At 39.5% G+C, this 24,588-nt stretch overlaps 3 protein-coding genes across 8 annotated transcripts in view; 1 reads left to right on the top strand and 2 right to left on the bottom strand.

Moving 5' to 3' along the window:
• Positions 1-522: 522 nt before the first annotated feature.
• Positions 523-18,980, bottom strand: LOC122993586 (epidermal growth factor receptor substrate 15-like 1). Of its 6 annotated transcripts, none has more exons than XM_044367881.1 (24): positions 18,883-18,980; positions 18,366-18,407; positions 18,141-18,230; positions 17,969-18,016; positions 17,786-17,881; positions 17,486-17,548; positions 17,271-17,396; positions 17,098-17,157; positions 16,709-16,975; positions 15,295-15,452; positions 14,421-14,586; positions 14,064-14,126; positions 12,521-12,606; positions 11,772-11,844; positions 11,205-11,366; positions 10,489-10,686; positions 9,688-9,852; positions 9,207-9,315; positions 8,830-8,969; positions 8,428-8,488; positions 6,997-7,079; positions 6,659-6,722; positions 3,514-3,650; positions 523-2,239 (listed from the first exon to the last, which is right to left on the bottom strand). In XM_044367881.1, the coding sequence occupies exons 1-24, from the start codon at positions 18,907-18,909 to the stop codon at positions 2,093-2,095; spliced, it is 2,631 nt and encodes an 876-aa protein (XP_044223816.1). In that variant the 5' UTR covers positions 18,910-18,980; the 3' UTR covers positions 523-2,092. The 6 variants fall into 6 exon arrangements, 5 of the variants coding, with proteins under 5 accessions (XP_044223816.1, XP_044223819.1, XP_044223817.1 ...); XM_044367884.1 differs by lacking the exon at positions 3,514-3,650 and adding an exon at positions 2,757-2,773; XR_006406408.1 differs by having other exon boundaries at positions 2,173-2,239; positions 2,757-3,650.
• Positions 18,981-20,382: 1,402 nt separating this feature from the next.
• On the bottom strand, positions 20,383-24,557 carry LOC122993185 (calreticulin-like). Its single transcript, XM_044367126.1, has 9 exons — positions 24,342-24,557; positions 23,749-23,850; positions 23,245-23,448; positions 23,052-23,146; positions 22,735-22,944; positions 22,095-22,208; positions 21,826-21,969; positions 21,647-21,739; positions 20,383-21,521 (listed from the first exon to the last, which is right to left on the bottom strand). Exons 1-9 carry the CDS (start codon positions 24,553-24,555, stop codon positions 21,300-21,302), a joined length of 1,398 nt encoding a protein of 465 aa, XP_044223061.1. The 5' UTR covers positions 24,556-24,557; the 3' UTR covers positions 20,383-21,299.
• Positions 23,850-24,588, top strand: part of LOC122993184 (dynein axonemal heavy chain 8-like) — a 41,288-nt gene continuing 40,549 nt past the window's right edge. The window contains exon 1 of the mRNA XM_044367125.1: positions 23,850-23,871. The gene's annotated coding sequence lies outside the window, so the exon portion shown is untranslated. The remainder of the gene's footprint in view (positions 23,872-24,588) is intronic.

Genomic DNA, 24,588 nt, shown 5'->3' with positions numbered 1-24,588 from the left:
TATCTTGTATCTCACGCTCACTCATAACAATAAATTGTACAACCGCTGGATGTGTTCTTCAGCACGTTGCCAGGATTGATCATATTTAAAAAATGAGGAAGTACAGACCAGGTCAAAAATATCTGCAGTAGTCGATGCAAATGTATCACTCTCATTTCGCTTTTTTTGTTCCAATATCAACGCAGAGCCTCAAGATGAATAACTATCTATCATAATTTCACTAACATAACTCTGTTCTGTTTTCACAAGAAACTTCTTTTTTAAGTAGCAAATTAAGACTTACGGAAAGATTTAACCAAAGTCCTTCCTTCCTGTTCCTCATGGCCACAAGTGTAATTTCTATATTTATAACTGATACATTTACTTTGCTATCAAACAAGTGAATAGTTTCATTGTGACGTAACTGACTATTTTCTTTGGTTGTTACAATATTTTACTTAAAATACAAGACTTACCTTGTTCCAGGAATGTTAAAAATCACTTTTATTGAATTAAACATTACAGTTTCAAGCAATTCAAAACTCAGATTATTATTTTTTTTAATAATCACATACATACTGTGCAATATTACATGTTATAATGATATGTTGATAAATAAGGCGCCGTCACTCTGTACATGTCCAGTAAGCTCTGGATTATACAGTGAATGCATTATGTGCCAAATAAACCTGATTAGTGTGAAAATTATTACAAGAATGCAACATTTTAAGGCATTTAAACAAATGTCCTCCAACTGGGTCATAAGACATTAATGAACAGAAAAAAAAAATCCACAGAAAACAACAACAATAACAACAACAAAACAGATCCAATGGTTGATTTGAGCATTGAGAGAAAAGCAAAATCTAACCTGGAAGCAGATTTCACTTTGTATAGGCGGTAGTGTGAAGAATACAAGTAAAAATGTCAAAGCTTAGTGTAACAGCACCAGTATAAACTATGTAGGTTTACACTTATTCCATTTTATAGAGGCTCTTAGTTGTATGGGAGTGCAAGTTGTTTGGGCGTTACAACAAGGCAATGATAAATCATCTGACAAACACAAGCTGCTGACATCAGAGTGACGGTGCAACAGCGCTCCAGGTGGACTGAACTTTGTTCATAAGAAAGGAAGACCTCAATGATTATCGCTAGCATCTTAATTATTGGAAATAGCAGAGATAAGAAATGATAAGGGGTTAAATCACATTTAACTGTAGCAATTTTAGGATTAAAATGGCTATCAAGAGATTTAAAAAAACATCATATCATATGTATGTCCCTGTTGAGCATTTTTATTTCTTCAATCTATGTACTTTAAGGCTATAAATAATAGATAAGCAGGCATAAATGGCAATACTTGTAATATTTGAAATAAAAATCTGAATTGTGCCATTCATGATCTTGATAACTGAGCTCCAGATCTTTAAGACTGGTTTGTTTTAAAGATGGACTCTGCTGCTCTGAGGCGTGTACATAAAACCATCATCAAATAATATTTACAGTACATGAGGAGGTTTCTTTAAAAAAAAAAAAAAAAAACAACATTTGCGATTGGACAAACTAAATCACAGGCTAACAGAGCAGTTAGCATGTGTGGTAATCCATAATCAATATGAATGTTTCTGAGTAATTAAAGGTTATATAAAACAGTTTAAACAGTGCATTTTACAAGTACTTCATATACCACAGATTCATTGCTTTTGTATATAAATAAAGCAGTAAAATATTCTTAAAATGTTATTTTTCTTGCAACAAACAAGCTTTTGGATAAGGCAGGGTTGTAGGTTGTAGTCAAGTACCCAGCTGGTTTGGGTTGCGTTAAATCGCTATGTTCTTGCAGGATGAAGCCAGGCTTAAATCAAGTGGCTCCGTATTGTCCCTGATTATAGTTGCCATGTAGTTTGGGAGCAATGAACCTTAACTGGTTGCTAAATACGGAGTCATTTGACATGACTCCAGTCATGGCTGGAGAAACACTGGTATCTTACACAAATTGGTAACAGGGGCTGCTAGACGTGTCGGGCCAGTGTGTCGGTGCTGTTGTCATGAGTGTGCGGAGGACTGCTAGGCAGAAGGAGGAGGACTAAAAGCTGTGGCGGGGCATGTCTGGTCAGGCGCTGGGCATGTCGGCCCTGCTGAGAGCGATGGCCAGCTCTAGGTCCTGCTGCTCCTGGAGCCGCAGTCTCCTCAACCTCTCCTGCTCCTCACGCTCACTCTCCCGCTTGGCCCACTCCAGCTGCTGGTTCTCACTTCCAAACTAGCGTAGAGAAACAAACATGAGATGTGGACAAAAAAAAAAAAAAAAAAAGCAGAGACAGAAGCTGAAATGCCAACACAAAAAGAGGCGAGTCACTGGACAAGAGCGAGTTCTAAAATTAACTGTGGATGCAAATTTGAAATCAAATGTTTCTAAATAGGCAGAATGTCGACAATTACGTCCAAACATAACTGAAATGATTTTATACACAACAGCAAGTTGAACATGATAAAAGCAAAAAAAAAAGAGGTCATTTAGATTTCACTTGGACATCACAAAAAAGTCAAAAAACCCAATGAAAGCTTAAAAAAAAAAGATTCTTACACAACACATAGAGCTTATACGGTATATAAGCGGTATACTGTTGACATAAATTACTGGAGAGATATTTCCCATATACATAAGTGCTTAGATATTTATTTAATTAATTGTGCTCATGAATCACCGTTCTCAGATTATTCAGGTTTTTCACATGCAAAGGATTGAAGTTGACCACCACACCCTTGTACAGTCTTACCTTGGCACGTTCAGATCCTGGCAGAAAAACAAAGATTACAACACAGAGCTCGATATATAAAAACCACAAATCCCTTTCACAACTGTCATGCTGGCATGAGGGATAAAATTAATTAATGTCATGTCAAATGATACAAACCAGACACAAAAAGCTGCCATGCATCATCTCTCCACTTGAGAGCACGCTCAGCTGTTAGGCTATGCACGATGGCAAAAAAGCGGAAGACGGAGGACAATGAAGAAGATTTAATCTGTTGCACTCTGCTTCAAGGCATATCATGTTTTGACAGCAAATAAGCCTTTAGCTCGTACTTCAAGATTTGAAAAAAATGCTCCCAGAGTGCTACCTGACCAGGCAAGTTCACTAACTCTCTGACTAAAAGTTTATATATCCTAACTTCCTGTCAAAGCCACAGATGGCAGCAAGCATGCAAGCCCCTTTACCAGGCGGACGTAAGCAACAGTCAGCTAGATAGAAGTACCAAGACTGTTCACGTCAGTCATGCAAACATGTATTTTCCTTCCACACCAAGCCCTTAAAAAGCTTTCAGTTGTTCTGTCAGTTGTTAGTCAACAGCCAATAAACATGGCGGTCCTGTGATTGCGTGCTATAAAGTCACTGTGTGATGGAAAGTTAACAGAATGAGGCCCAGTGACTGACATCTCTCAGCCTTCAGCTCTACAATGTGAAGAGTGACATCATAAGATCAGTAGCTCATGCAGACAAAAATAATTGACTGTAAGTAGGCTACACTTACAGAGCCAAAATCTGCAAAACCCATAGGACAGTCTTTGGATGCTTTACTCGAGTGTGTCGTAACAAAAGTGTCTTTACTGTCTGCTGTGGAGCAAACGCTCTGGGAGGCCTCTGATGCACTCAAACTGAGCATACCTACTGGAGAGGGAAGACATTTAAGTAAGTACCAAATTCATGTAAGAAAAAAACACACTTCAGTGCCATCACTGCAGATGCTCAGAACTGAACGCCCCTTGGGAAAATAACATCACACTTTATACACTAATGTGTAATATTGTTCTGCTAAATTTTCACAGGAAGCCAACAGCTTTAAGCTCATGCATATAAGTCACCCAGGGGAAAGCAATACTGGTTCAAAAAAGGTGTTAACCACATTTTTTGAGTAAAGCTCACTGAACCATTGAAGCTTAAAAAAAGCACAGTGTTGCTCTTTTAGAACATCGACTTATAAAAGACGGACCCGCCCTTGTCTACGGTAAGTGTTGAACTCGTATGTCGTATGTTGATGGTGTTATGGCTGCAACTATTCATCTGTCAAGCTTTGTTCAATTCTGTGAATGAAACACAACCAAATCTAGGAATTGGAGTGCTTCTACCAAAAAAAAAAGGGCTCCACTATCTATCTAACAATGCACAACAGTGGAAATTCCACCTTTGATTTACTTGAAGGGGCCATATTATACCCCTTTTCTACAAGTTCACACAGTTCCCCGGCGTCTTAATAAAATGTATCTGACATGCTTTGGTCAAAATACCACAGGAGCCTTCTCATCCTGTACAGAACAGCCGATTTGAGTGCCTGCCCGGCCCACCTCATCCCCCCTTCTACGGGGTGTGTCAGCTACCATGGTAACTCTTGAGCGTGAACCCCCGAAGAAAACACAGCGATGCTCATCAGCGGTGCAGCGAACACACCAAACACCTTGCGTTACTCGCGTGACTTTGACCGGGGGATCATTTGTGTTTACTCGCCCCAAACAGCCAGCAAGCAACGACAGGCACCGACTAGTCCCCAACCAGCGCTGGAGGCTCAGCCTGTATGAAACCAAAATAAAGACTCACTAGTGTCGAAACGTTAGGCTGTTTGCACAATTAAAGGCTGTGAATTAATAAGTGTGCTCCAGTCCCTTTTGTTCTCTGAAAGTCAGCTGTCGTCGAACTGAGAAGCACCTGAGTGAGCTGCATTTTGGAAGATGCACAGAGAACCCTGTTTGAACCCAAAATAAACTTTTGATGTTTTGGTGTGGTTTAATTGCAACTAATGGATCAAATGGATGCTGAAATAACTACATCATAATGCCGATTTGTAAAAAGTCTGAATTCAGGTTTCATCAGGTCTGTCAACAAGACAACTTTTAAAATACTTTTCTTCTAAATTGAGTTCAGATCAATCAGAGCTATGCTAACACTGTAGCTGCTCCATCTACACTCAAAATAACGTCATCTAAAGGCATAAATATGGCAGCGAATTTATTGTTTATACACACAGACATCTACATACTGTGTAACTTTAAAATTATATAAACTCACTGGCATTTAAGATGTTTATTATTGATGACAACAGCTGAGGTAGTGTGTGATTCCAGTGTTAACTTAGTTTTAGCTAGGCTGAGAGGCCAGTTCAAAGATAAATCCACTTAATCCCAAAAATCTAAAAAATAAACTCCTTCCGCTGGTAAACTGCTGCGGATCAGAATAGAATTGAGTGTTTATTCCTCCAGAAGATGTGACAGCAGCAGCAGCAGCAGCAGCCGCAACACAGGACACTCCGGCTCTGCTCGCCGGCTCTCTGCTCCAGAACTGGCCGGCGTTCAGCAGCCGTCTGTCGGCGAGCAATGGCTCTGTCCCCCAGTCCAGCCCTGCTATACGTGCAAATTTTTCGCCCTTAGCTTAGTTTTAGCACGTGAGAACAAACATGGCAGACCTTAGGAAACTTAGTGGGAAGAGACTCAGATAGAGGTATGGATGGGGGGGCAGTACAATTTCAGTGAATCTCCAAATGATGTTAGAAGGGGCATCAAATCTAAATGGCTTGTTCAATCTCAAAAGTACAGAGTAAGTCACCCAACCCCAAACTGACTTGGTTGTCTTATTTCAGTTTCAGTTTGTGTATTAGTAGGCACATAAGAAACCAAAATATATACGCACAAGCAATAAAAAAAATGAGTTTTTCATAATATGGCCCCTTTAAATATTGCTCTATTAAATTTGTTATTTGTGCTGCAATACACTTGGAAGCAGTTAGCTGGATTACACCTTGTAACTGGACCAAAATTTGTTGTGCAATTGCCCCTGTGATGCATACACTCAGAGCAGCCCACATCTTTCTCACTTCCCCTTCACGTATGAGGCATATCTCTGGAGCTAGCTGACTGCCTGGCTAACTGGATACACATCTCTTGCCCTCTCTGTGTGGTAAAGCAAAGGGGAACACCAACTTTCTCACGCTGTGGCTTCTGCTAAAAGAATAAGTGCAAGGTCACAGCGGAAGGCAACGTGCTGGGCATGGCCTGTGGGTAGAGTGTGACTTCACGTACACACACACAAAAAAAAACCTCAAGATGAACATGAGGCTATGTGCATCGAAATGGCAGAGAAATTGTTCTCAGTCTTAACACATTTTTGACAAGTTTATAATTGCACAACTGAATTTATATCTAATTAATAATAAAACCACCGAGATCACATCGCTCTTTAAACGTTATAGTACTACCACATCTCGAATGACACCTTTCCTGTTGACAACTTCAAAAGAAGAAATTGCTTTCATTGCACTGTCACAGCTCAATAGGAAGTACATTTTTCAGCACACCATCAGGGCACAAAAATCCGTGTTTAGAAGGACAACAGTCAATCACAATAAATATACCCAAAACAATGCTGCAATGACATTTTTGTGAGAGGTTGCAACTATTAAAAGGTGGCCGAGAGCAAATAAAATATGTGCTCAAAATAAAATACCTTGACATGATGAACGGTATTGATTTCAACTGGTCTAAACCAACCTTACATGCTAATTATGAACATCACTGAATCACTGATGTCAAGTGAAGCAGCAAGCACAGTCATGTTCAAGCACACACACACACACACACACACACACACACACACACACACACACAAGGACAAAAAAAATCAGGGCTTACCATAGGGAGGTGCAGGCCGGTTAGGCACATTTTTCTTTGATGGGAGCGCAGGATTGTCTGACTTCTGCCCACACACAAGAGGAGAGACCAAAAAAAAAAAAAAAAAAATCTCTCAACTGTCATTCAACATGATGACTCCAACAGAAATGTCAGCCAAATTATAAAGCCTCTGGCCTCATGGCATAGAGGTTGTTTTCATAAATGTGATGAATGGGCAGAAGAATAAGAAATCACTCATGATGAGAGTAAAGTACATAACACAGCTCTCTACAACTTAAGTGGAAAGTTAGGCTTTATGGTGCAACTGATTCATAACTCTGAGAGTCTGTGGAGCTTACCTTCGACATCTGACTAAAATCGGCAAATCCACCCTTGCCTCCAAAAGAGTTGCTTCCAAAGGGGTCCACTGTCCCAAACACATCTGTGACAAGAGTACATTGAAACACATTTGGAACATTTGAATAGGTTTACGGAAAGAGCCAAGAAACTATAATGAAGTTCAGTCCCAAACCACACATTCAAAATCATCTCAGCATCTTGCTTATTCTGAAAGGGCCTGCATGCTATTTTCAGCAAAGGGAATGTGGCATGACCGTTAAATTTTCCATGACATTTCGCAAAATCCCTGAAAAGCAGAGGTTTTGTTTAACCTGACGTATGCATCTGATCAGCTAATTAAAGGCGTCAGTTGGAGTACTGTTAACCAGAACTGTGCCCGGGTTGTTTTGAAGCTCAGTGGTATGCCGCTTAATGAAAAAAAAAAAAAAAAAAAAAAGGCAAACTGCAGATGGTTACAGTGAAAAAACAAAACATTGTAATATAATATGTTTGTTGTGAATGTGCAACCACAAGAGACCCCATTCATGTGGAGTACGCTGTGTTTTTCTTTTACGCACAGTAACTCAGCTCAGGTCTACAGTTGCCTCTGTGTTCTTCTGAAGGTGTGTAGCATGGCAGAGCATTGGTCAGCAGTAGCCACTAACTTAAAACAACTTCCGTACCGAATGAAGCAGAGCAGCTCAATAGTAGCAGATATAAAGGCAGGACAGAGGCAGGAGTGAACTGGTTAAAGGAGTGGCAGTGTATTCTAGTAGAGCAGGACCAGCAGTCACAGAGTTTCTGTTATGTTTGGCTCCTGCAAGCCTCCTGTTTTTCCAGGGTAGGGGGAGTATTTTTAGTTGGCCAGTAGTTAAATGCGTAGGTACTCGCCTAAAAATAGCCTCAAACCACAGGAAAATTTGAAGCCACAGTGAGTAAAAATTGTTTGCCCCTGATGCCCCCAAAAATAAAATCTAAATCTAACACGTCACCCAGAATGGCAAAGAATGACTCTTTGAGATGCTTTGCACAACGAGAACGTTCTCTCACGTTCAGATGTCGGTTAATAGAGTCACATTCTGGGAAATCTGCACGTATTTAGTACAGGGATGACTGTGCATTTGTGCTTTTATTTGACAAAGTGACACTACCACAGTGCCATCTCATGTCATCTTCCCTTAAACAGCAATTGCATATTTGATAGAAGAAACACAATATCTTCATAATGACTGAAAACATAAACCTCCAACCTGCTTTAAAAAAGAATGTACTACAAAACAATTAGAAAAAGAATAAAAGCTAAACTGAGAAACTGAGTATTACTGATGACTCTTCATTAAACAATAGCAAGGAAAACTCAGGTTAATCTGTAAATTTACAACTGAGAAGACCAAGAGTAAAATCTCTCTCTATGTACTGACATCCCATGATGCTTGTAGCCAACAAAGTACCTGAATCCCTTGGTTTTGGGCTGTTTGATGAGAAGGGGTCAGCACTGCTGAAGGCACTTGGCTGAGAAAAACAAAAAAGCAAAGCACAAGTTCAATAAGTAAGCTACTGAAAAGAGCTTGTTGAAAATACAAAAAAAATGACCACAGTAGCATAACCACCAGAAATCTTTCTTTGTAGTGCTGGTTTACTTTTCCCATTATCTACAATGGAGAAGACATGCCAGAACTTGCTTCTATCAGCACTGACAACTATAGCAAGTTGTTTAAAAGAGGAAACATAACATTTTGAACTCTGGGGAAAAGAGCCTTAGTGTTCTCAGGGTCACATTGCATACAAAAGAGCCAAGATCAACACTTCAAACTAACAAAATCTGAGTGCTAAAAAGAAGATGTGTTTGATACCTTGGCTGGTGGTGTGGGTTTTCTACCAAAGGGGTCTGAGGATCCAAACAGGTCTGACTTGTCTGTCCTCTTAAAAAAATCATCAGATGAGGTGCCTTTGAATGGATCACTTTCTTTGAAAGGATCTCCCCCAAATGGATCTAGAAGAAGAACAAAACGGTGGTGAGTTGATAGCGACTGGCTTGGCTGCATTATGACTTGAATCATTTTCAGTCTTTAAAAAGTATCTGAGGTTTTTTTCCACAGCATGAACTCCAACAGACTGGAACAAACAAACATTTCCATTTCGTTTACGTAATTGCACAATTTTGGCATCCATAATGTAGATATATTTTAGGAATTTAGCAGAAAGGCTTATTCTCAAAAGGTCTTCAGACCTTTGAAGGGATCGGACTTGAAGGGGTCTTCTGTCTGGAAGGGGTCTGCTGGGGGCTCCTTAGCGCTGCTGTTGTTGAACATGGCTATTTTTGACTTGAAAGATTCATCCTGATGTAAAAATACATGCAAAAACACAAATCGAGACACGTCAACATTAGTCATGCCATGACTTTGCACTAAAATATAATTCAGCAAAAAAACTGTCCACTTAAAGCCGTCAGTGACTATATTACATCAAAACAAAGTGTAACTTTATGGTATGACAAGGCAGAAAATCTCTTCTGGGGGCTACAAAACTGTGAAACAAATAGATTTCATGAGCATATTTGTGTTTGTATTCCTGTGGCATCTTAACAGTCATTTTTAAGGAATGGGAACCAAAATGTGAACCAGGATCATCAGGTGTACAGGCGAATAAAGTTTCTGGGTTCTAGGCTAAATTCTTGTGGTAAAAAGAGGACTTATTCTTCATCTCCTCACCGCACTTCTGAAACCTCCGTTCTCCTTCTCAGCAAAAGGTTCACTTAGGTCTGGCAGGTTGCTGAAGTTTCCTCCATTGATGTCCTTTAGGGAGCTGTTGTACTGTTCGATGGTCTTGGTCACTTCCTTTTGGTTGTCCTGGATCAGCGACAGCTTACTGCGAGCCTAAAAACACATAAAAGACCGTTTAATCCATATCTGATTTCATAAAGACAACAGCGTGATTTCCTTCTTGGTTCAACAGGGCAGAATTTCCTGCCAGGTAGAAGTAATTATCATTTCAACCTGCACTTTAAAACATAGTGAAATATAGTGATGTATTTGCTTTTCCATCGTGGATTTGGTACAAATACATTCATCAAAAGTCAAGTTTTCACTAGATTAAACAATGATGACCATGTTTAGCAAATTCTGTATATGGTGGTAAGTGGTTAGGTTGGTCAAAAAGAGCAATTAAACTATGATACAAGAAGGTAATAAACATTTTCACTTTAGTGTTTCAAATTTGTGCTCCCCAATGCACGTTAAACACTTAAGCACAGTAGTCATAGCAAAAAAAAGTTGAACTTATGTCTCAAAAAGTGAGATTACTATATCAAAAAATATACCCACCAACACCAAAATACAATAAGTTCAAATTCTACAGACATTACATGAACATACACACAGGTCTTCCAACACAGGGAAGTCAGTATTATCACAACTGATCTTTAAGCCACAAAATGTTGAGCTGATCAGAGATCTTATTGGCCCTAAGTGCCAGAACATCTTCATGTAACATGTCTCTCTGTCCATACTGACCTGGTTGATCTCTTCCTGGGTGGTTTTGAGCGACTTAATTATGCTGTCCAGCTGGACGCGACCGGAGAGCAAATTCTGCTCCAGCTGGGCCTCCTCCTCCTGCAGCCGGCTCAGGTCCGCCTTGGTGCGACCAAGTTCATCCTCCTGGCTCCGGAGGTCAGTCTCCTGAGAACGGATCTGGTTCTGCAGGGACGAAATCTAGAGGGTGGTAGCGGAGATATTTGTAGGGTCATCATTTGTGTAATAGTTTAACTGCTCTACATTTAGTAATTATAACTTATGTCCGATTTAGGTTGCTTGTTAGGACAGATCAAGGTAGCAATATATTGAGGTTTGTTCTCTGCAAGAAAAATAAAAATGTAGGCCTCAAATGAATCAGCAAAGCAATGCTTCACTTCCTGATACGTGTGTTAATGCTCCCTTCAAAAACAAAATTAGCAAAACACAACAAAAGTTACAAACACCTGACTTGCAACTTTGTTACAAGTAATAATCTGCAGTACTTTCCTTCAAACAGACCTAAACCTACACTGAACTCACAGTTTGACCAACATGTGATATCTGGTATCATAGTAATTCCTGTAAGTCGTCTTCTTACCACAAACATCACACCCCAACACAATCAAAAATGCAAGTGTCATCAAAAGCAAAATACAAAACACAATGGTATTTCTTCTTGTCATATGCATGTTATTTTAATGTGTCAAGACTCTAACCATCTGGGACTCTTCCTGACACTTCTGCTTGACGTCATTTAGCATCCCCTCCAGCTTGGTGCGCTGCTGGTCCATCTCCTCCAGACGTTCCTGGGCTTCCTGCTTCTGGGACTCCAAGTCCTGCAGGCTACTGCTCTCCCGGTCCAAGTCGTTCTGCATGTCCTGAGGCCAAACACACATACCCAGGTATCATCTTTATTCAGCAATTAACTCTTCCAGTTCACCTCGAAACTGTGTAACTTTGGTGGGAATCAGCACAGGATAAGTGAGTATCTGACTCCTGATTACTTCTCCATGAGTTCATCATCATGCTTAACTCAACAATCTTCTTGAGTGGATCTCAAAATGTGCATTGCTTTAAAAAAACAAGTCAAAATTACTCCATGAGTTTGCCTTGTTAACAGTAAATAAATTATGTATTTTTAGGCATACAAAAAGGTCTATTAGTACTCTTTGTATTGTTTCCAGGCACTAAGATTGACTTGTAGTCACTCATGAGACACTAATTATACAACATTATTTTATCCATAAACAGATGGTTTGTGCATTTTTTTGACTTAGACTTACTTGAACTTCACTATTTTGTTGTCTGATGGTTTCCTCCTTTTCCCTTATCTCTTGTTCCATGATGAATTTCTCTCTAAAGATGAATGACATGGGAGAAGAGCAAAGGACAGGAGATTACAATTTGTTATCACTCATTAACAAAGCAAATGTATGCCATTTTTTTCAACAAGCTTGAAAAAACAAATTGATGAAGAAGACAATGTGATGAGAGGAAGTAATTGCACGGAAGCTACACCCTACTTGATGGCCACAGCATTTAACACTACTTAATGTCACTTATTCAGCAGTACGAGCATGAGCAAACAAATGGTTCAAAGTTTCGGTTGATGCTGTTGGTGAGATGTGGAAACAGAGAGATTTACACAGAATCAACATGAAAGAAAAAGCAGAGTGTGGGGGATTTGTTGCATTCAGTAGTCACTTTATGACCTCTGTGACAATATACCAATTTAAAGAAGAAAAAAAAAATCAGCAAGAGAAATTTAGAATATGATTGTATACATGCCATAATAATTTGAAAGAGAGGTCTGGCAATTGTGATATGTTTAACCTTATTTCAACTGTCACAGAATAACTAAAGATATTTACATGAAAGCTACAAATTGTTGTAATGTAAGCTGTGTTAACATAATTATGTTTTTTTTAATTGCACTTATAGTTTCATGGTGCTTAGATCTCACTGCAGCCTCCCCTCTTTTTTTCTCAGAGGAAAAGAAACAAAGCTATCCTCCTGCTACTAAGGGGCTCACCTCTGCAGCTGAGCTATTTCCTGGCTGAGGTCGTCCAGCTCTTTGATGCCTGTCAACTCTGCCGACCCTGTAGAGCTGGTGCTGTCCTGAGGCGAGAGACATCGAGACAGACGAGTGAGACGGCAGAGGAAAAAAAAGAAGAAAAAAAAAAGGACATTCAAACAAGTAAGCACGATAAAGGATGTTAGGGGGGGACAGGAGGTGAGAACAGAGAAAACAGGAGACAGGTAGGAGAGAAAATGGATATGAGGGAATGTGAAGAGGGAAGACAGGGGTTAGGAAAAAGGAAACAAAAAAAGATGGAGAAACAGAGCAGAGGGGAGATGAGTGGTATGCACGGGGGAGAGAGGAGCTCCCTGCTGGCATGTCTAGCAAAACAAAAGACACAGGAAGGAAATACAAACACCTTGCACAGCTAGGGAAGGACAGAGAAAGAGCCAGACAAAACATGAATGAGGAGAAATGCAGACAATACGAAAGAATTTACCACTACGGTGAAATTTGGGTCATTTTTAAAAAATATCAGTTATCAGAGACAGTTATGGGAACTCCTGGTGGCTTAATAGAAAATGTAGGTGTCCCGGAACCGTCTCCCTCTGTAAGCAAGCCAAGCATTGATCAGATAAATGCTATCTTTAACTTTTTCATTTTTTTAAAGTTTCATGTTCGACCGCAAAAAAGGGAACTGTGAAAAAGAAGAATTTGGTTGAAATGATAGCACTTATTTATACTTTAAAAAAAAAAAAAAAAAATTTATTTAGACTTTATTTCTGTGAATTATTGCTCTGTTGATTTTAGTCTATTTCTGACATCGAATTGTTTATAATTCACACAAACAACCTGAATGTCTTTGATGTGGCAGGTTCAGGTGTGGTTACATATTAGAAGTCCTTCCCTTTTCGGTTTTGTGTAAACGCTACACGCTAACAGGCAGCTGTTATCCAAAATGTTTGGACATGTTTCTGTTAAGCATAAGAGTGAAACAAGTGAAATTTTTTCTTGAGTGTATAGTTTCCATATACAGGATGAGAAACTGCAGCTTGATGTCTGTTCTGATGGTCAGAAACTGAAGCATTTTATTCAAAAATTACATTTCCAACTAATTGAAATTGATATTTGATTTTACCGGCACACCCTTGACTTTTGATGCTTTTTGAGGATGACAGATCCCCTCAGTCATTGGTTGGCCAAACTGTAAAACTAAAAAACTAGACTAGTGACTACTTGTTTTCCTTGTATAACACAGTATTAACTAAGTAGAGCTGGAATAACATTAGATATTGTGACAAGTCATTGATGATTACCCTTAGAGCAAAGGGAGGTTTAGACAAGGGACATTTATGGAAAATCCAAAGCATTACAAATTTGTTGCAAACAGTAACAAGATGGAAGTATTCATGTGTTCCCTTTCTATTGGAAAATAAACTGGAAAACTGGCATAATAGAAGGGGCACGGTCCTGTTTACACCTTGTGCTTCGGACTGAGACAGATGACACGATAGAACAAAAGCGCCACCTTGTGACAAAAAGCTGAACTACTCACTCTGCGGATATTAGCTAATGCAGCATATTCAGGTCTCACAGCTGACATAAGCCCCGCATAGCTCTGTTAGACAGGATAGAAAAGCAAAAGCACAACAGAATAGTTTTGCAACAGCAAGTCTGGAAAGCCAGAAAGCAGAACTCACCATTTAAAATATATGTAGATGTAGGAAAACATAAGACTCTTGAGGTACAGATGCAAGTGAGAAACCTTTGGCTTTTGATTAATGACAGAAAGGTAATAACTGCAAACCACCAATATAGACTTTGGAGTTTTGGCTTGCATTTAATTACAAGCACAATAGTGAAAGATAGGAAGCCTTTTAATAAAAGAAGCTATTGAAAGATCAGGACTCACGGAGCCTGCCACTGATGCTGCAGTCCTCTCTGAGGGGGGAATCATGTCTGGAGTGAGAGTGGAGGGAGGGTCCATGCCTTTAGTGACCTTCTGCTGAATCAGATACATGGCCAGAGAGAACTGCTCCCGGGTCAGCTTGCCCGTCTGTTTAGTGTCAGCCAGTCCCCTGCAGAGAGAAGAGACTTCACTTGAAACATGACATTCTTTGTTCCTTTTTAAGAAAATTATATCTGACAATCACAGATAATGACATCCATCTGATATTGTCAAACATGCGGTCGAATTTCTAAGAACACGAGCATATCTTCACCACAACACAAGACATGAGCAGCGTTTAGAAAAATAAAGAAGTGCTGCAAATAAAACACAAGCAAATATGTGACCACACATACATGCCACAAAGAAATGTGCTGCAAATAAGGAAAACACAGGCAAAGTCCACAACACACACATTTTTGGGGGACACTTGATAAGTTAAACACTCATCAATGATGTTTGAAAATGAGATAATCATGTTTATTTTCATTTTAATATTCTTATTACCCCATTCAAATATTATTGGGAGATATTTTTTGTACAGCTTTAGTCTTTTACTTATTATTAGCTTGTTCTTCAGTTTTTAGTGTCTCTCGGAAGCTTTGAATGTGTAGAATCTTAGTTCTGTTGTACTTGCAGCATTTTTCTATTTGCTGCAAGCTATTTTATGCCAAATATGCAGGGTCAAACTGGTGAATGTATTTCCTAATTTGCCTGTGATTTTTGAGGACTGAGCTGTCTTGACCCCTGTAATATTCTCAATATGTGAAAAAGTGTGTTGTGAAATTAAACAAGAAAATCTAAAATAGAATAAATATGATGTGAACTGAGCTCTCACCATATCTGTGCCAACATGGTCTGGGAGAGACTGGACTGCATGAAGATCTCTATGACCTCTGTCCCAGTGACGAGGCCGTCGTTGTCTGTATCCATCTTCTTGAAGATGTCATCGTATCTCTCTCTGTCAGCCACCGGTACCACCCAGTTTACCGCTGGCTGGAAGGAACAAAGGAACAAAGAGCAACATTTACGCGATTAGAGATGAAGGAGAAAACATCTGCTACAACTTCACAGTTCTTTTTATGTGCTAGACTTTAGAGTGATAGTTTGGATTTTTCAAAGAACAGGTGGTATTTGCATTTACTTATACTGGTTAACTGTAAAAATTATACTACAGCACTATAGATTATTAGTGACCAATAAGGAAAATATTTGCAATAAATGCAAGCAAGGTTTACCCCACATGTCCAAGAACACTCCACTGAAATGTACTTTTACCAGTTGTTTACTACAAACAGCATGACAATCTGTCACTGAGTTACCAACCCCATTAACACAAATACTGGAAAAGTCATCATATAAAATCCAAGTTTAAATTCAAACATTTGTGACTAAATAAGTTAATGTAAGCGAGGATACATATGCAAGAAAATGGCTTTGCAAGACCTCCCACAAAATGTGGAATGGACAGTTTTTGTGTTGAATCAGTTACACAGAAAATTAAAAATGGGGAAATTAAAATAGCAATTAAAGAAGGAGAAAAAGACAGGAATTTAAAAAAAGAGGACATCACAGAAAGCCTCACTTCTTTTCTCTGTCAGGGAAACCTGTTTTTCCAACAGTCACAAATGAAAAATCCCTGCAGCAATAACAAAGTACAGGGAAACACACTGGCCTGTGCACAATTCTCAGAACAATGTGGCAAAACAAGTTCACCCATTATCAACAGAAAAGAATTAATGCATGAAATGGGGCTTTCTTTAAAACACCAGGCTCTGCCCTCGTGACCATTACTAAGGGAAGAACAACAAGGGCTAAACATATTGATTTTTTCAAAAGGACTGGATGTTTTTCCAAGTTTTTGGTGTTTTTCACTTGATGCTTGTTTGAAGAAAAACTACCCAAGACAGCAGGCATACAATCTTGTGTTTACTTCCCCATGAAGGAAACAAAACTTGTAAATTCTATTTCAAGAAGTGAGGAGGGTCGGGCATGTGTGAAGACACGGCTGGTGTAATGCAGAACCACAATTATACATTATATTATTAAACTGAATATTAATTTTTGTGTGATTTTTCACGCAGTTTCCATTATTATTGTGATGTATAGCAATATAAGAAATGTATTCCTAATAATATCTTGATATCCATTTTAATGATATTGCCCAGCCCAACTAGACTTATCAATGTCATGATGCAGTCACACTACGCCAACATCAACAATTCAAGCATCACAAAAGTGAGGCAACAAACCTGTGAACTAGATTTAAAGGAGTGTTTTGGAGAGAGATTGACAGTAGTGGTGCTGAGGGGAGTGGCGCTGGGCAGAGGAGGAGTGCTTCGCAGGGTCTCTTTGAGAGGAGCCGCACCAGCCGCAAGCCCGGACAGGGCAGGCAGGACAGCCACAGCACCTGGCAGCGCAACCGCAGATTTTTTCCTTTTGGAGGGAGGAATGAGGGAAGCCGGTAAGGTAGTTGGGATAGGTTCTTTCTCCATGGCCCGATACACAAGATGCATGACCTAGAAAATGGGAAATCAGTTCATTTAATTGTATTAGCAAAAACAAAGGTTTTCTATTTTTTATTCCTGATTTTAAAAATCAAGTATTATGATCCCAGAATGACTCTGGAGTGACAACTTACCACTGTGAATTCATCTTTGTCCAAGTGTCCATCTTTGTCTACATCACTTAACTCCCAAATCTAGAGAAACATAAAATAAATGCCAGAATTAACAAGATTTAATTGCTTTGAATTGTTAACTCTGCTATATCAGGAGAGACTGTGCAAAGGTTACATCTAACATGTAATATCACCTTTCCTAACACATCCAGAGGTAGCTTGGAGTTTATCAAGACTGGCTTCACTTTATCACCAGAGAGGAGACCATTTACAGGGGACAGACTCTCAAAAATGCCCTCAAATTTCCCTTTTTCATCAGGCTGGAAAAGAAAAAAGAAAACAGGTTTCAGAAACAAGCCTACTTTTTGCATAATCTAAGGAATTTTCTGGACAAATGGTATCAACTCACCCTTATTGCCCAACTATCAGTTGATGTTGTTGAAACACTTAATAATGGGCTGCTTGTGTCTTTCTGTTAAAAAAATAAAATGGACATGAGATACTAACAAAGTAGGCTGTCTGCAGAAACAAACACAGCAACAACCACATGAAAATGGTGAAAAGATAGTTATTAAGAAATGTAATTTTTCCCTCACGATATAACTTCCTGCGACACTCATGATACATTAATCTTTAATCAGACACAGAGAAGTCATTTTTTTCCCTGCCATCATGTTGCAATAGTCAGCATAGTCATTTCAACACTCACAAATTTGGGTGCCGCTAAAGTCTGATTGAGATTGTTGAGACTGATGTCATTTCCGCCCTGTGCTGAGGCCACCAGTCTTAAAGCTATGAAGAAACCCTATGAAAGAGGAAGAAAGTTAGGTGTGTTTTGTGCAAACATCAGCATCACCACTGGCAGCAAATTTACAGAGAAACTTGGTGTTACCCGCTTGTCCAAGTAGCCTTTTCTTTCTGAATCTGCCAGATCCCAAATCTAAAAAAACAAACGATAAAAACAAAAAATTACTAAATTTATTTTTTTTTAAACTAAATTAAAGTCAAGATGGCAGTGAGCACATATATGAATGTGTTTGTGAGTGGATGTGTGTATGATCCACCTTTCCCAATGTACTGTCTGACAGCCCTGATTTCTTAAGGAACTGAGCTGCATCTCCGGCTGATATTTTGCCACTGTTTCCTGGATCCAGCTGCAAAGAATCAACGAAACACATGAAGTAGGCAGAGCAGAAATAACATAAGACATTCATTGATTTTATATGACTGGTGATATACAGCTAAATTAACATTGAAAGAGACGGACACAGCAGTAGCTCCGACTTTACCTGTCTGTAATAGCTCTCATAGGCTGGGTTTCCACTTGATAACTAGAAAAGGAGACGGGAAACACATATAAATTAATTCCAAACAATAGTGTCAGCTAGCACAACCTCCACGTTAGGCTGTTGGATGACAATAGCTGTAACGTTAGCAGATTGCAGTTACATCATCAAGTCAGTCCGACGCTAACGTTAGCTAACTAAATGTTGGTTGTTGTACAGTTTAACCACGCATTTATTTTCATTAATACCGTCCTCACTGTTAACTACTACTTTCCCTACGACAGTAGCTTCTCTCCTCCATTTAAACGCACAGTGCCTCTGCTGTCCTTAACCTAGCTAACCATGTTAACTTAACCTGATTGACAACGAATTGTTTCTAATACGGCCCCACTAGCTAATATCCACCACTGCTGGTAGAGTAGTTAGTTGTGTGGTGAGAGTGTATAGCGACTGTAACTGTCACTTGGTAATGATCAATATAAAAATTCGCCACTTTTCCCAAGATACTGGAAGTTGTTACCTGATTGAGAGTCATAAGCGCCGCCATATTTCCTGGTGTCTCGGGAGCGCGCGAACGCCCCTTAACCGGACGAGCACGAGCGGCGACAGATGAGACGTCTTATTTTTTTCCCACCTGCATTCCGCAAAGACCCGCCCTACTCCGCCTCTGATTGGCTAGTATACGTTTCCTTCGTTGGTAAGATTGGTTAGGTTTATCAGGGTCAGGGCCAATCAGAGGCAGAGTAGGGGCGGGTCTTCACAGAATGCGGGTGGAAAAAAAATATCGCTGACGGGCCGGGCCGGTGGGTGTAAACTGGAGCAGTGACTGGTGCTGAGAGGGATTAGATATGGGAAAATGTATTGTGCCAGTACAAACAGAGGTGGAAACCTGATTTAAAGGACCAGTGTGTAAGATTTAGTGGCATCTAGAGGTGAGGTTAAAGATTGCAACCAACTGAATACCCTTCCCCTAAGCCCCTCCAATTCTGGCGTGTACGAGAACCTATTGTGGCGACAAAACTCGCAAAGAAGAAGGGTGCTCCAGAGTTTGGTTTGTCCATTCTGGGCTACTGTAGAAACATGGGGGTACAACATGGCAGGCTCCGTAGAAGCGGACCCACTCCCTATGTAGATATAAAGGGCTCATTCTAAGCTAACAAAAACACAATTCTTATTTTCAGGTAAATAGACACTAATAAAAACATACTTAGTAATTTAATATTCCATTTCTGCAAAGTCCGTTCCACTGGATGCCCACTAAATTCTACACACTGCACCTTTAAAGGTAGCAACATGCTGAACTTGTCATCACACCCATTAATTCATAACATAAATGCCACACTGCCCTGCCTTGTAACTCATTGTAGTTATTGTTAGTGAACATTTCTGTTTTCTCATTGTAAATGGATGTTGCTCAAAGTTGCTGTATGCACATAGGTCTTACCAGGTTCATACCATGAATTCACCCTTATCATTCCTTAAAAAACAGCAAGGTCGGATTACTTGTCAGGTAAAGCAGGCAACTATCCAAAGACCTTCACTGTGGTAGTTTGCACCACTATATCACAACATAAACTGCATTTTTACCTTAGTAGCCAAATTTCACATACATAAATTTCAATTGTTCAAGTTTGTTTGAATTATCTTATCACAAAGATAAATTGAAATCCATTACTTGTAAAACAAAAAAAGGTCATGCAGTAAGATGAAATGTCACCTATTTTGTGAAACAAACACAGTCATATCTCATAGTCGGTCATTTTTTCCCTGTAGTTGCATGAATCATATGAAACCTCCCCCAGAGATAGAGTCGGCTTTTACCATTATACAGCCAGCATTTCTCAGTAAAACTAATCTTGATTTCAATATTGTAATATGGCAGGTTCATGGTTTAGTTTTTCATTTTGTCTAATGCTGTAAAACATGAAAACAAATTGTGGTTGTGAAGTAAGCTAACTTACATTTAAACCACATACTTCCAAAATGTGAGCATATGCAGTGAAAAATATGACAGGACCAATATGGTTATAATCTTTTAATAAAAACTTTGGTATCAATAACATTCTGTCCAATAAAAATAAGTGTGTGACCCAAAGTGATGTCATCAGTCACACCAGGGGCTCACCATCTGTTTCTCCAGACTTTCAGGATATTATGCAGGTCCCGTCACATTACCATGAAGACATGATGAATTCATGCCTTTTCAATGTAGAAAAACAATTGCATTGTACACTTAGATGAAGATTCATTTATGTCTAAAGATTTCATTCATTTCTGCCTTATAGAGTGGGGAAAGGAAAATAAAGTCAGTGCCACAGATGTAACCAGAATAAGTTACATTATATTACAGTCTGTATTTCTGTCTGTATTTTTTGATAAGTCTTACATTTTATATATTATATGTTCTGTTTTATGTGCATTTTATGTTTTACTGTGCTGCAAGAGAAATTTCCCTTTGGGGACAATAAAGTTAATATTGGAATCTGAACAGTTTGACATCTGCAAACCTCAATTTGTCACATTTACTACAGCTTATAATCAACTGTCAATGTACTCTAACCGGTGAGGAACTGTGCAAGGGAATCTGCAATTAAAAGTTAGACAAATAGATCAAGAAAATCAAGACAACAGTGGATGCCAGTGCCTCCATATTCTCTGTTTTTACAAATTGCTGATAGAGCATGTGAGGAATGGATGTGGTGGAAGGTGGAAAACCTTAGAATCTACCCAGCAGCTCAGAGGCAACAGGGCGGCATCATGACCAAAATGAAAGAGAAACTAAGTCCATAAACATCCACCCTTCACTATATAAACCCCTCAAGTTGGGTTGTGTCCAAATCTCAGGGAAAGGATGCACAGCAGCCACAATACCCCTGGAAAATACAGGACAGAGTTTCTCTAGGAGGCAGGACAGAAAAAAAATCTGGCCAGACCTCCTCAAAGCTCATCTTTATGCTTTGCTTCCTCCTCATCTGTTTCTGAAAGTCCCTCCTCCATGTCTTCCTTTGTTTCTTCCTCCCCATCTTCTTCTCCCTCGTCGTCTATGTCTTCATCCACATCATCATCGTCATCAGCGGCGGTATCTTGCTCTTTGGTCTTCTCCTCCTCTTCTTTTTGTTTCAGGTCATCTTGCTCCTGTTTCATTTTCCTCTCTGGTTCCTGTGGGGAAAGTCCCGATAATGATGAGCCATGACTTCTAATCTAATTTGTATTTCACAAGCGACGGTTTCATTTGCCGTACTGATATACTAAATATGGAAATATGAATTGCAGCACCAGCATACCTTTGTGACGCCCCATGTCTCATTCCCAATGTCTTCTGCTTCCTTCACGTCATCTGTGATCAGGAAGTTGTCAAAGATGGTACCAGATTTCACCTGAGATGAACCATAAAAATGTTAAGCTTTGGCATCATTACAGTAATAACATTAATACTCAAAAGATGTCTTTCTTCCTCTCTAACCTGCCAAAGATCGAGACCTAAAACACCAATGTTGTCAAACTTGTAGATGGTGGAATCAGGACTGTATTCAGGATTGTCAATCTCAGGGTGTACCCAGGCTCCTTTGTAGTTGGGATTGTCGATCTGCTTGGGTTTCCATTCTCCCTGGAATAGAGAAGCTATTTATTATGCTGTAAAGGCATCAGCGGAGTGAATGTTTAACTTTTTTAGGCACAACAGATAATTAAAAGCACAGGCTCTTGTAGAATGACTATCCATCTTAAGCCTACCTTGTACTCGGGGTTGGGGATCATGGGAGGCTCCCACTCTCCATCCATATCCTCATCCCAATCATCAGGCTTTTTAGCATCAGGGTCTGGAATGTTTTCAGGTTTGTCCCAGTCCTAAAGGAGAAGAAATAACCCCAAGATGGGAGGTTAAAGAAATAGAGTTGTAATTGCAAGTTTGGACGTACCCTTGATTCAAGGCATGATTAATGGACAATAGTAAAAGACTACAGCTGTACTGGGCAGCAACAGATAATATAAAAATATTTTGAATACTTATATAAATTCCCACTGTCAATGCAATAAAATTGATTGAAAAAGGTCTGCCTCTCAATAAAAGTGTGGCAAACAAAATAACTGTATATCTGCTTACTAGCACTGGAAAAGGTGGCACAGAAACATAATTATCTTGCCATCATTGTCTACTTGTTCAACATGTTTTATATTAAGTGGTTGATCTTTCCAGCAAACCTGATTTTAAACTATTTAAGATTCCTATTTTGATCTGACATATTGCCAATTAACAGATCTTGTCCCACACTTAAACCCAAAGAAAAAGACAAACAAAGGTACATTTTAAACTGGATGAGGTTGATTACCTACAAGCTACTGGCAGCAGACGTATATTAGTAAGCTTATTCACCTCAGGCTTGGTGTCATCAGCGTCGTCAATCTTGGCACGGTCATCCCAGTCCTCTGGCTTCTTGGCTTCAGGGTCCTTAATTTTCTTGGGAGGCAGGAAGTCCCAGTCCTCCTCCAGACTGCCGGATTCTACCTTCTTGTTGTCAATCTTCACCTCATAGGTCTGGTCTGGATTCAGGATCAGTGTGTACAGATGGGTCAACTCATCATCCTAAAAGAAACAGAAGTGTTTTGATTAAGCCACTGGTAGAGAGTGTGTTTGTACTTTATGATAAAGATGATAATAATGTTTTTTAACATTTCTTATGTCAGAATTACCTTGCACTTTACTTCTTTCTTGATGAGGTGATTCTTGCCCTTGTAATTGAAAATGACGTGAACCTTCTTGGTGCTGTAGCCACAAATATCAGGGCCTGTGTGAAATAGATTAACACAATCACTAAAAATTGCAAATCCTGATATTATAACCATTTGACCACAACTGTTGCTTCCTGGGAACATAACCACTTACCAAACATGATGTAGTATGTGGAATCTCCATGCATGGCACTCTGATCCAAGTCAGTGGGGAAGACCTTGACATAGCCACCACCACAGTCAATCTTTTGCTCATGCTTGACTGTAAACTGAATGACCAAAGGCTTGCCCTCGTTGTTGAAAGGCTCAAAACGGGCAGAGGTGGCATAGAAACGAGCATCTTGGCTTGTCTGCAGACCTGAAAAAGAAAGCATGAAAGAAATCTTTAAGAAGACAAACACAAAATAGAAACCACTGCACTTAACTGGAGGAGAGATGAGCTTTTCAAGCAAAGCTACAATGCTGAAGTTGAGCTGTGGAGGCAGTAATATGTTTTTGTTTAACTCAGTAAATATTATAGCTGCAGAATCAGGTAGCAACTAGCAAACTTTTTCATAATCTAACAATTTATTCATTATTTCCTCCAATATTTACAAAAGGGACAGGTTTGAACGACATGTGACTGATCAATACGTCATTTCAACATTAAAAACTTTACCTTTGTCTTTCTCAGCATCTCCATAGAAATTGCCAGCCGTTAGTTTCCACTCTCCATAGTCAGACTTGTGCTTGGAGTCCATCCAGCGACTTCTCCATTCATCTGAACAGAAAAAAACGACCAGTAAGTTCAACGAGGTTTAACACTTGGGACACATCAGTTATTTCAAGGTACTTCCCGAAAATTACTGACATCAGCCAACTGTATATGCACATGTGCGTTAGCTACTCTTTGGAAGGTAAGTTTCATAATTGTGACATTTGTTTAGTTTACTGCCACTTAGGTTAAATCTAGCTAGCTACTTAGTTAACCCAAGGTTAGTTGTGGGTAGCATAACTCAACGTTTGCTAGCTCTCGAGGCCTTGTTAAGGTTAGCCAGCTAACGTTATCAACTTAGCTAAAGTTAATAAGCTGAAAATGAAGGTATTTTTTTACTGAACCGCTGACTAAAGAAATCTTAGTTTCGTGAGAATACGATTTAAGAAAAATTCGCAATGATTATTCTAACCGAAAGATGGCTAACAGTCAAGCTAAACGTGCAATGAATTAACCTCCTGCACGACCAGCATAATGAATTTCTCTGCCAAACTTACCACCGTCCAAAAACTCCTCCCGAAAGTAAACCTTTGCATGTACGCAGTATACTACCAAAATTACCGCAACTACGCCCAAGACTTGCATTTTCCCCATCTCAGGACCACTGTCCGCTACCAACAATACCCTTGCTAAATAGAGAATATCTTCTGGAGAAGGAAGAGAAGGGGGATATTTTAGAGTCGCTCCAGCGAACAGATGTCTACATGTCATTGGACGACAAGATGGCGTGTCTGGACCAATAAC

The sequence above is a fragment of the Thunnus albacares genome, chromosome 12 (genome assembly GCF_914725855.1).
Source record: "Thunnus albacares chromosome 12, fThuAlb1.1, whole genome shotgun sequence".
In the NCBI taxonomy this organism is placed as follows: domain Eukaryota; kingdom Metazoa; phylum Chordata; class Actinopteri; order Scombriformes; family Scombridae; genus Thunnus; species Thunnus albacares.
This window is presented reverse-complemented; position numbering and strand designations above follow the sequence as displayed.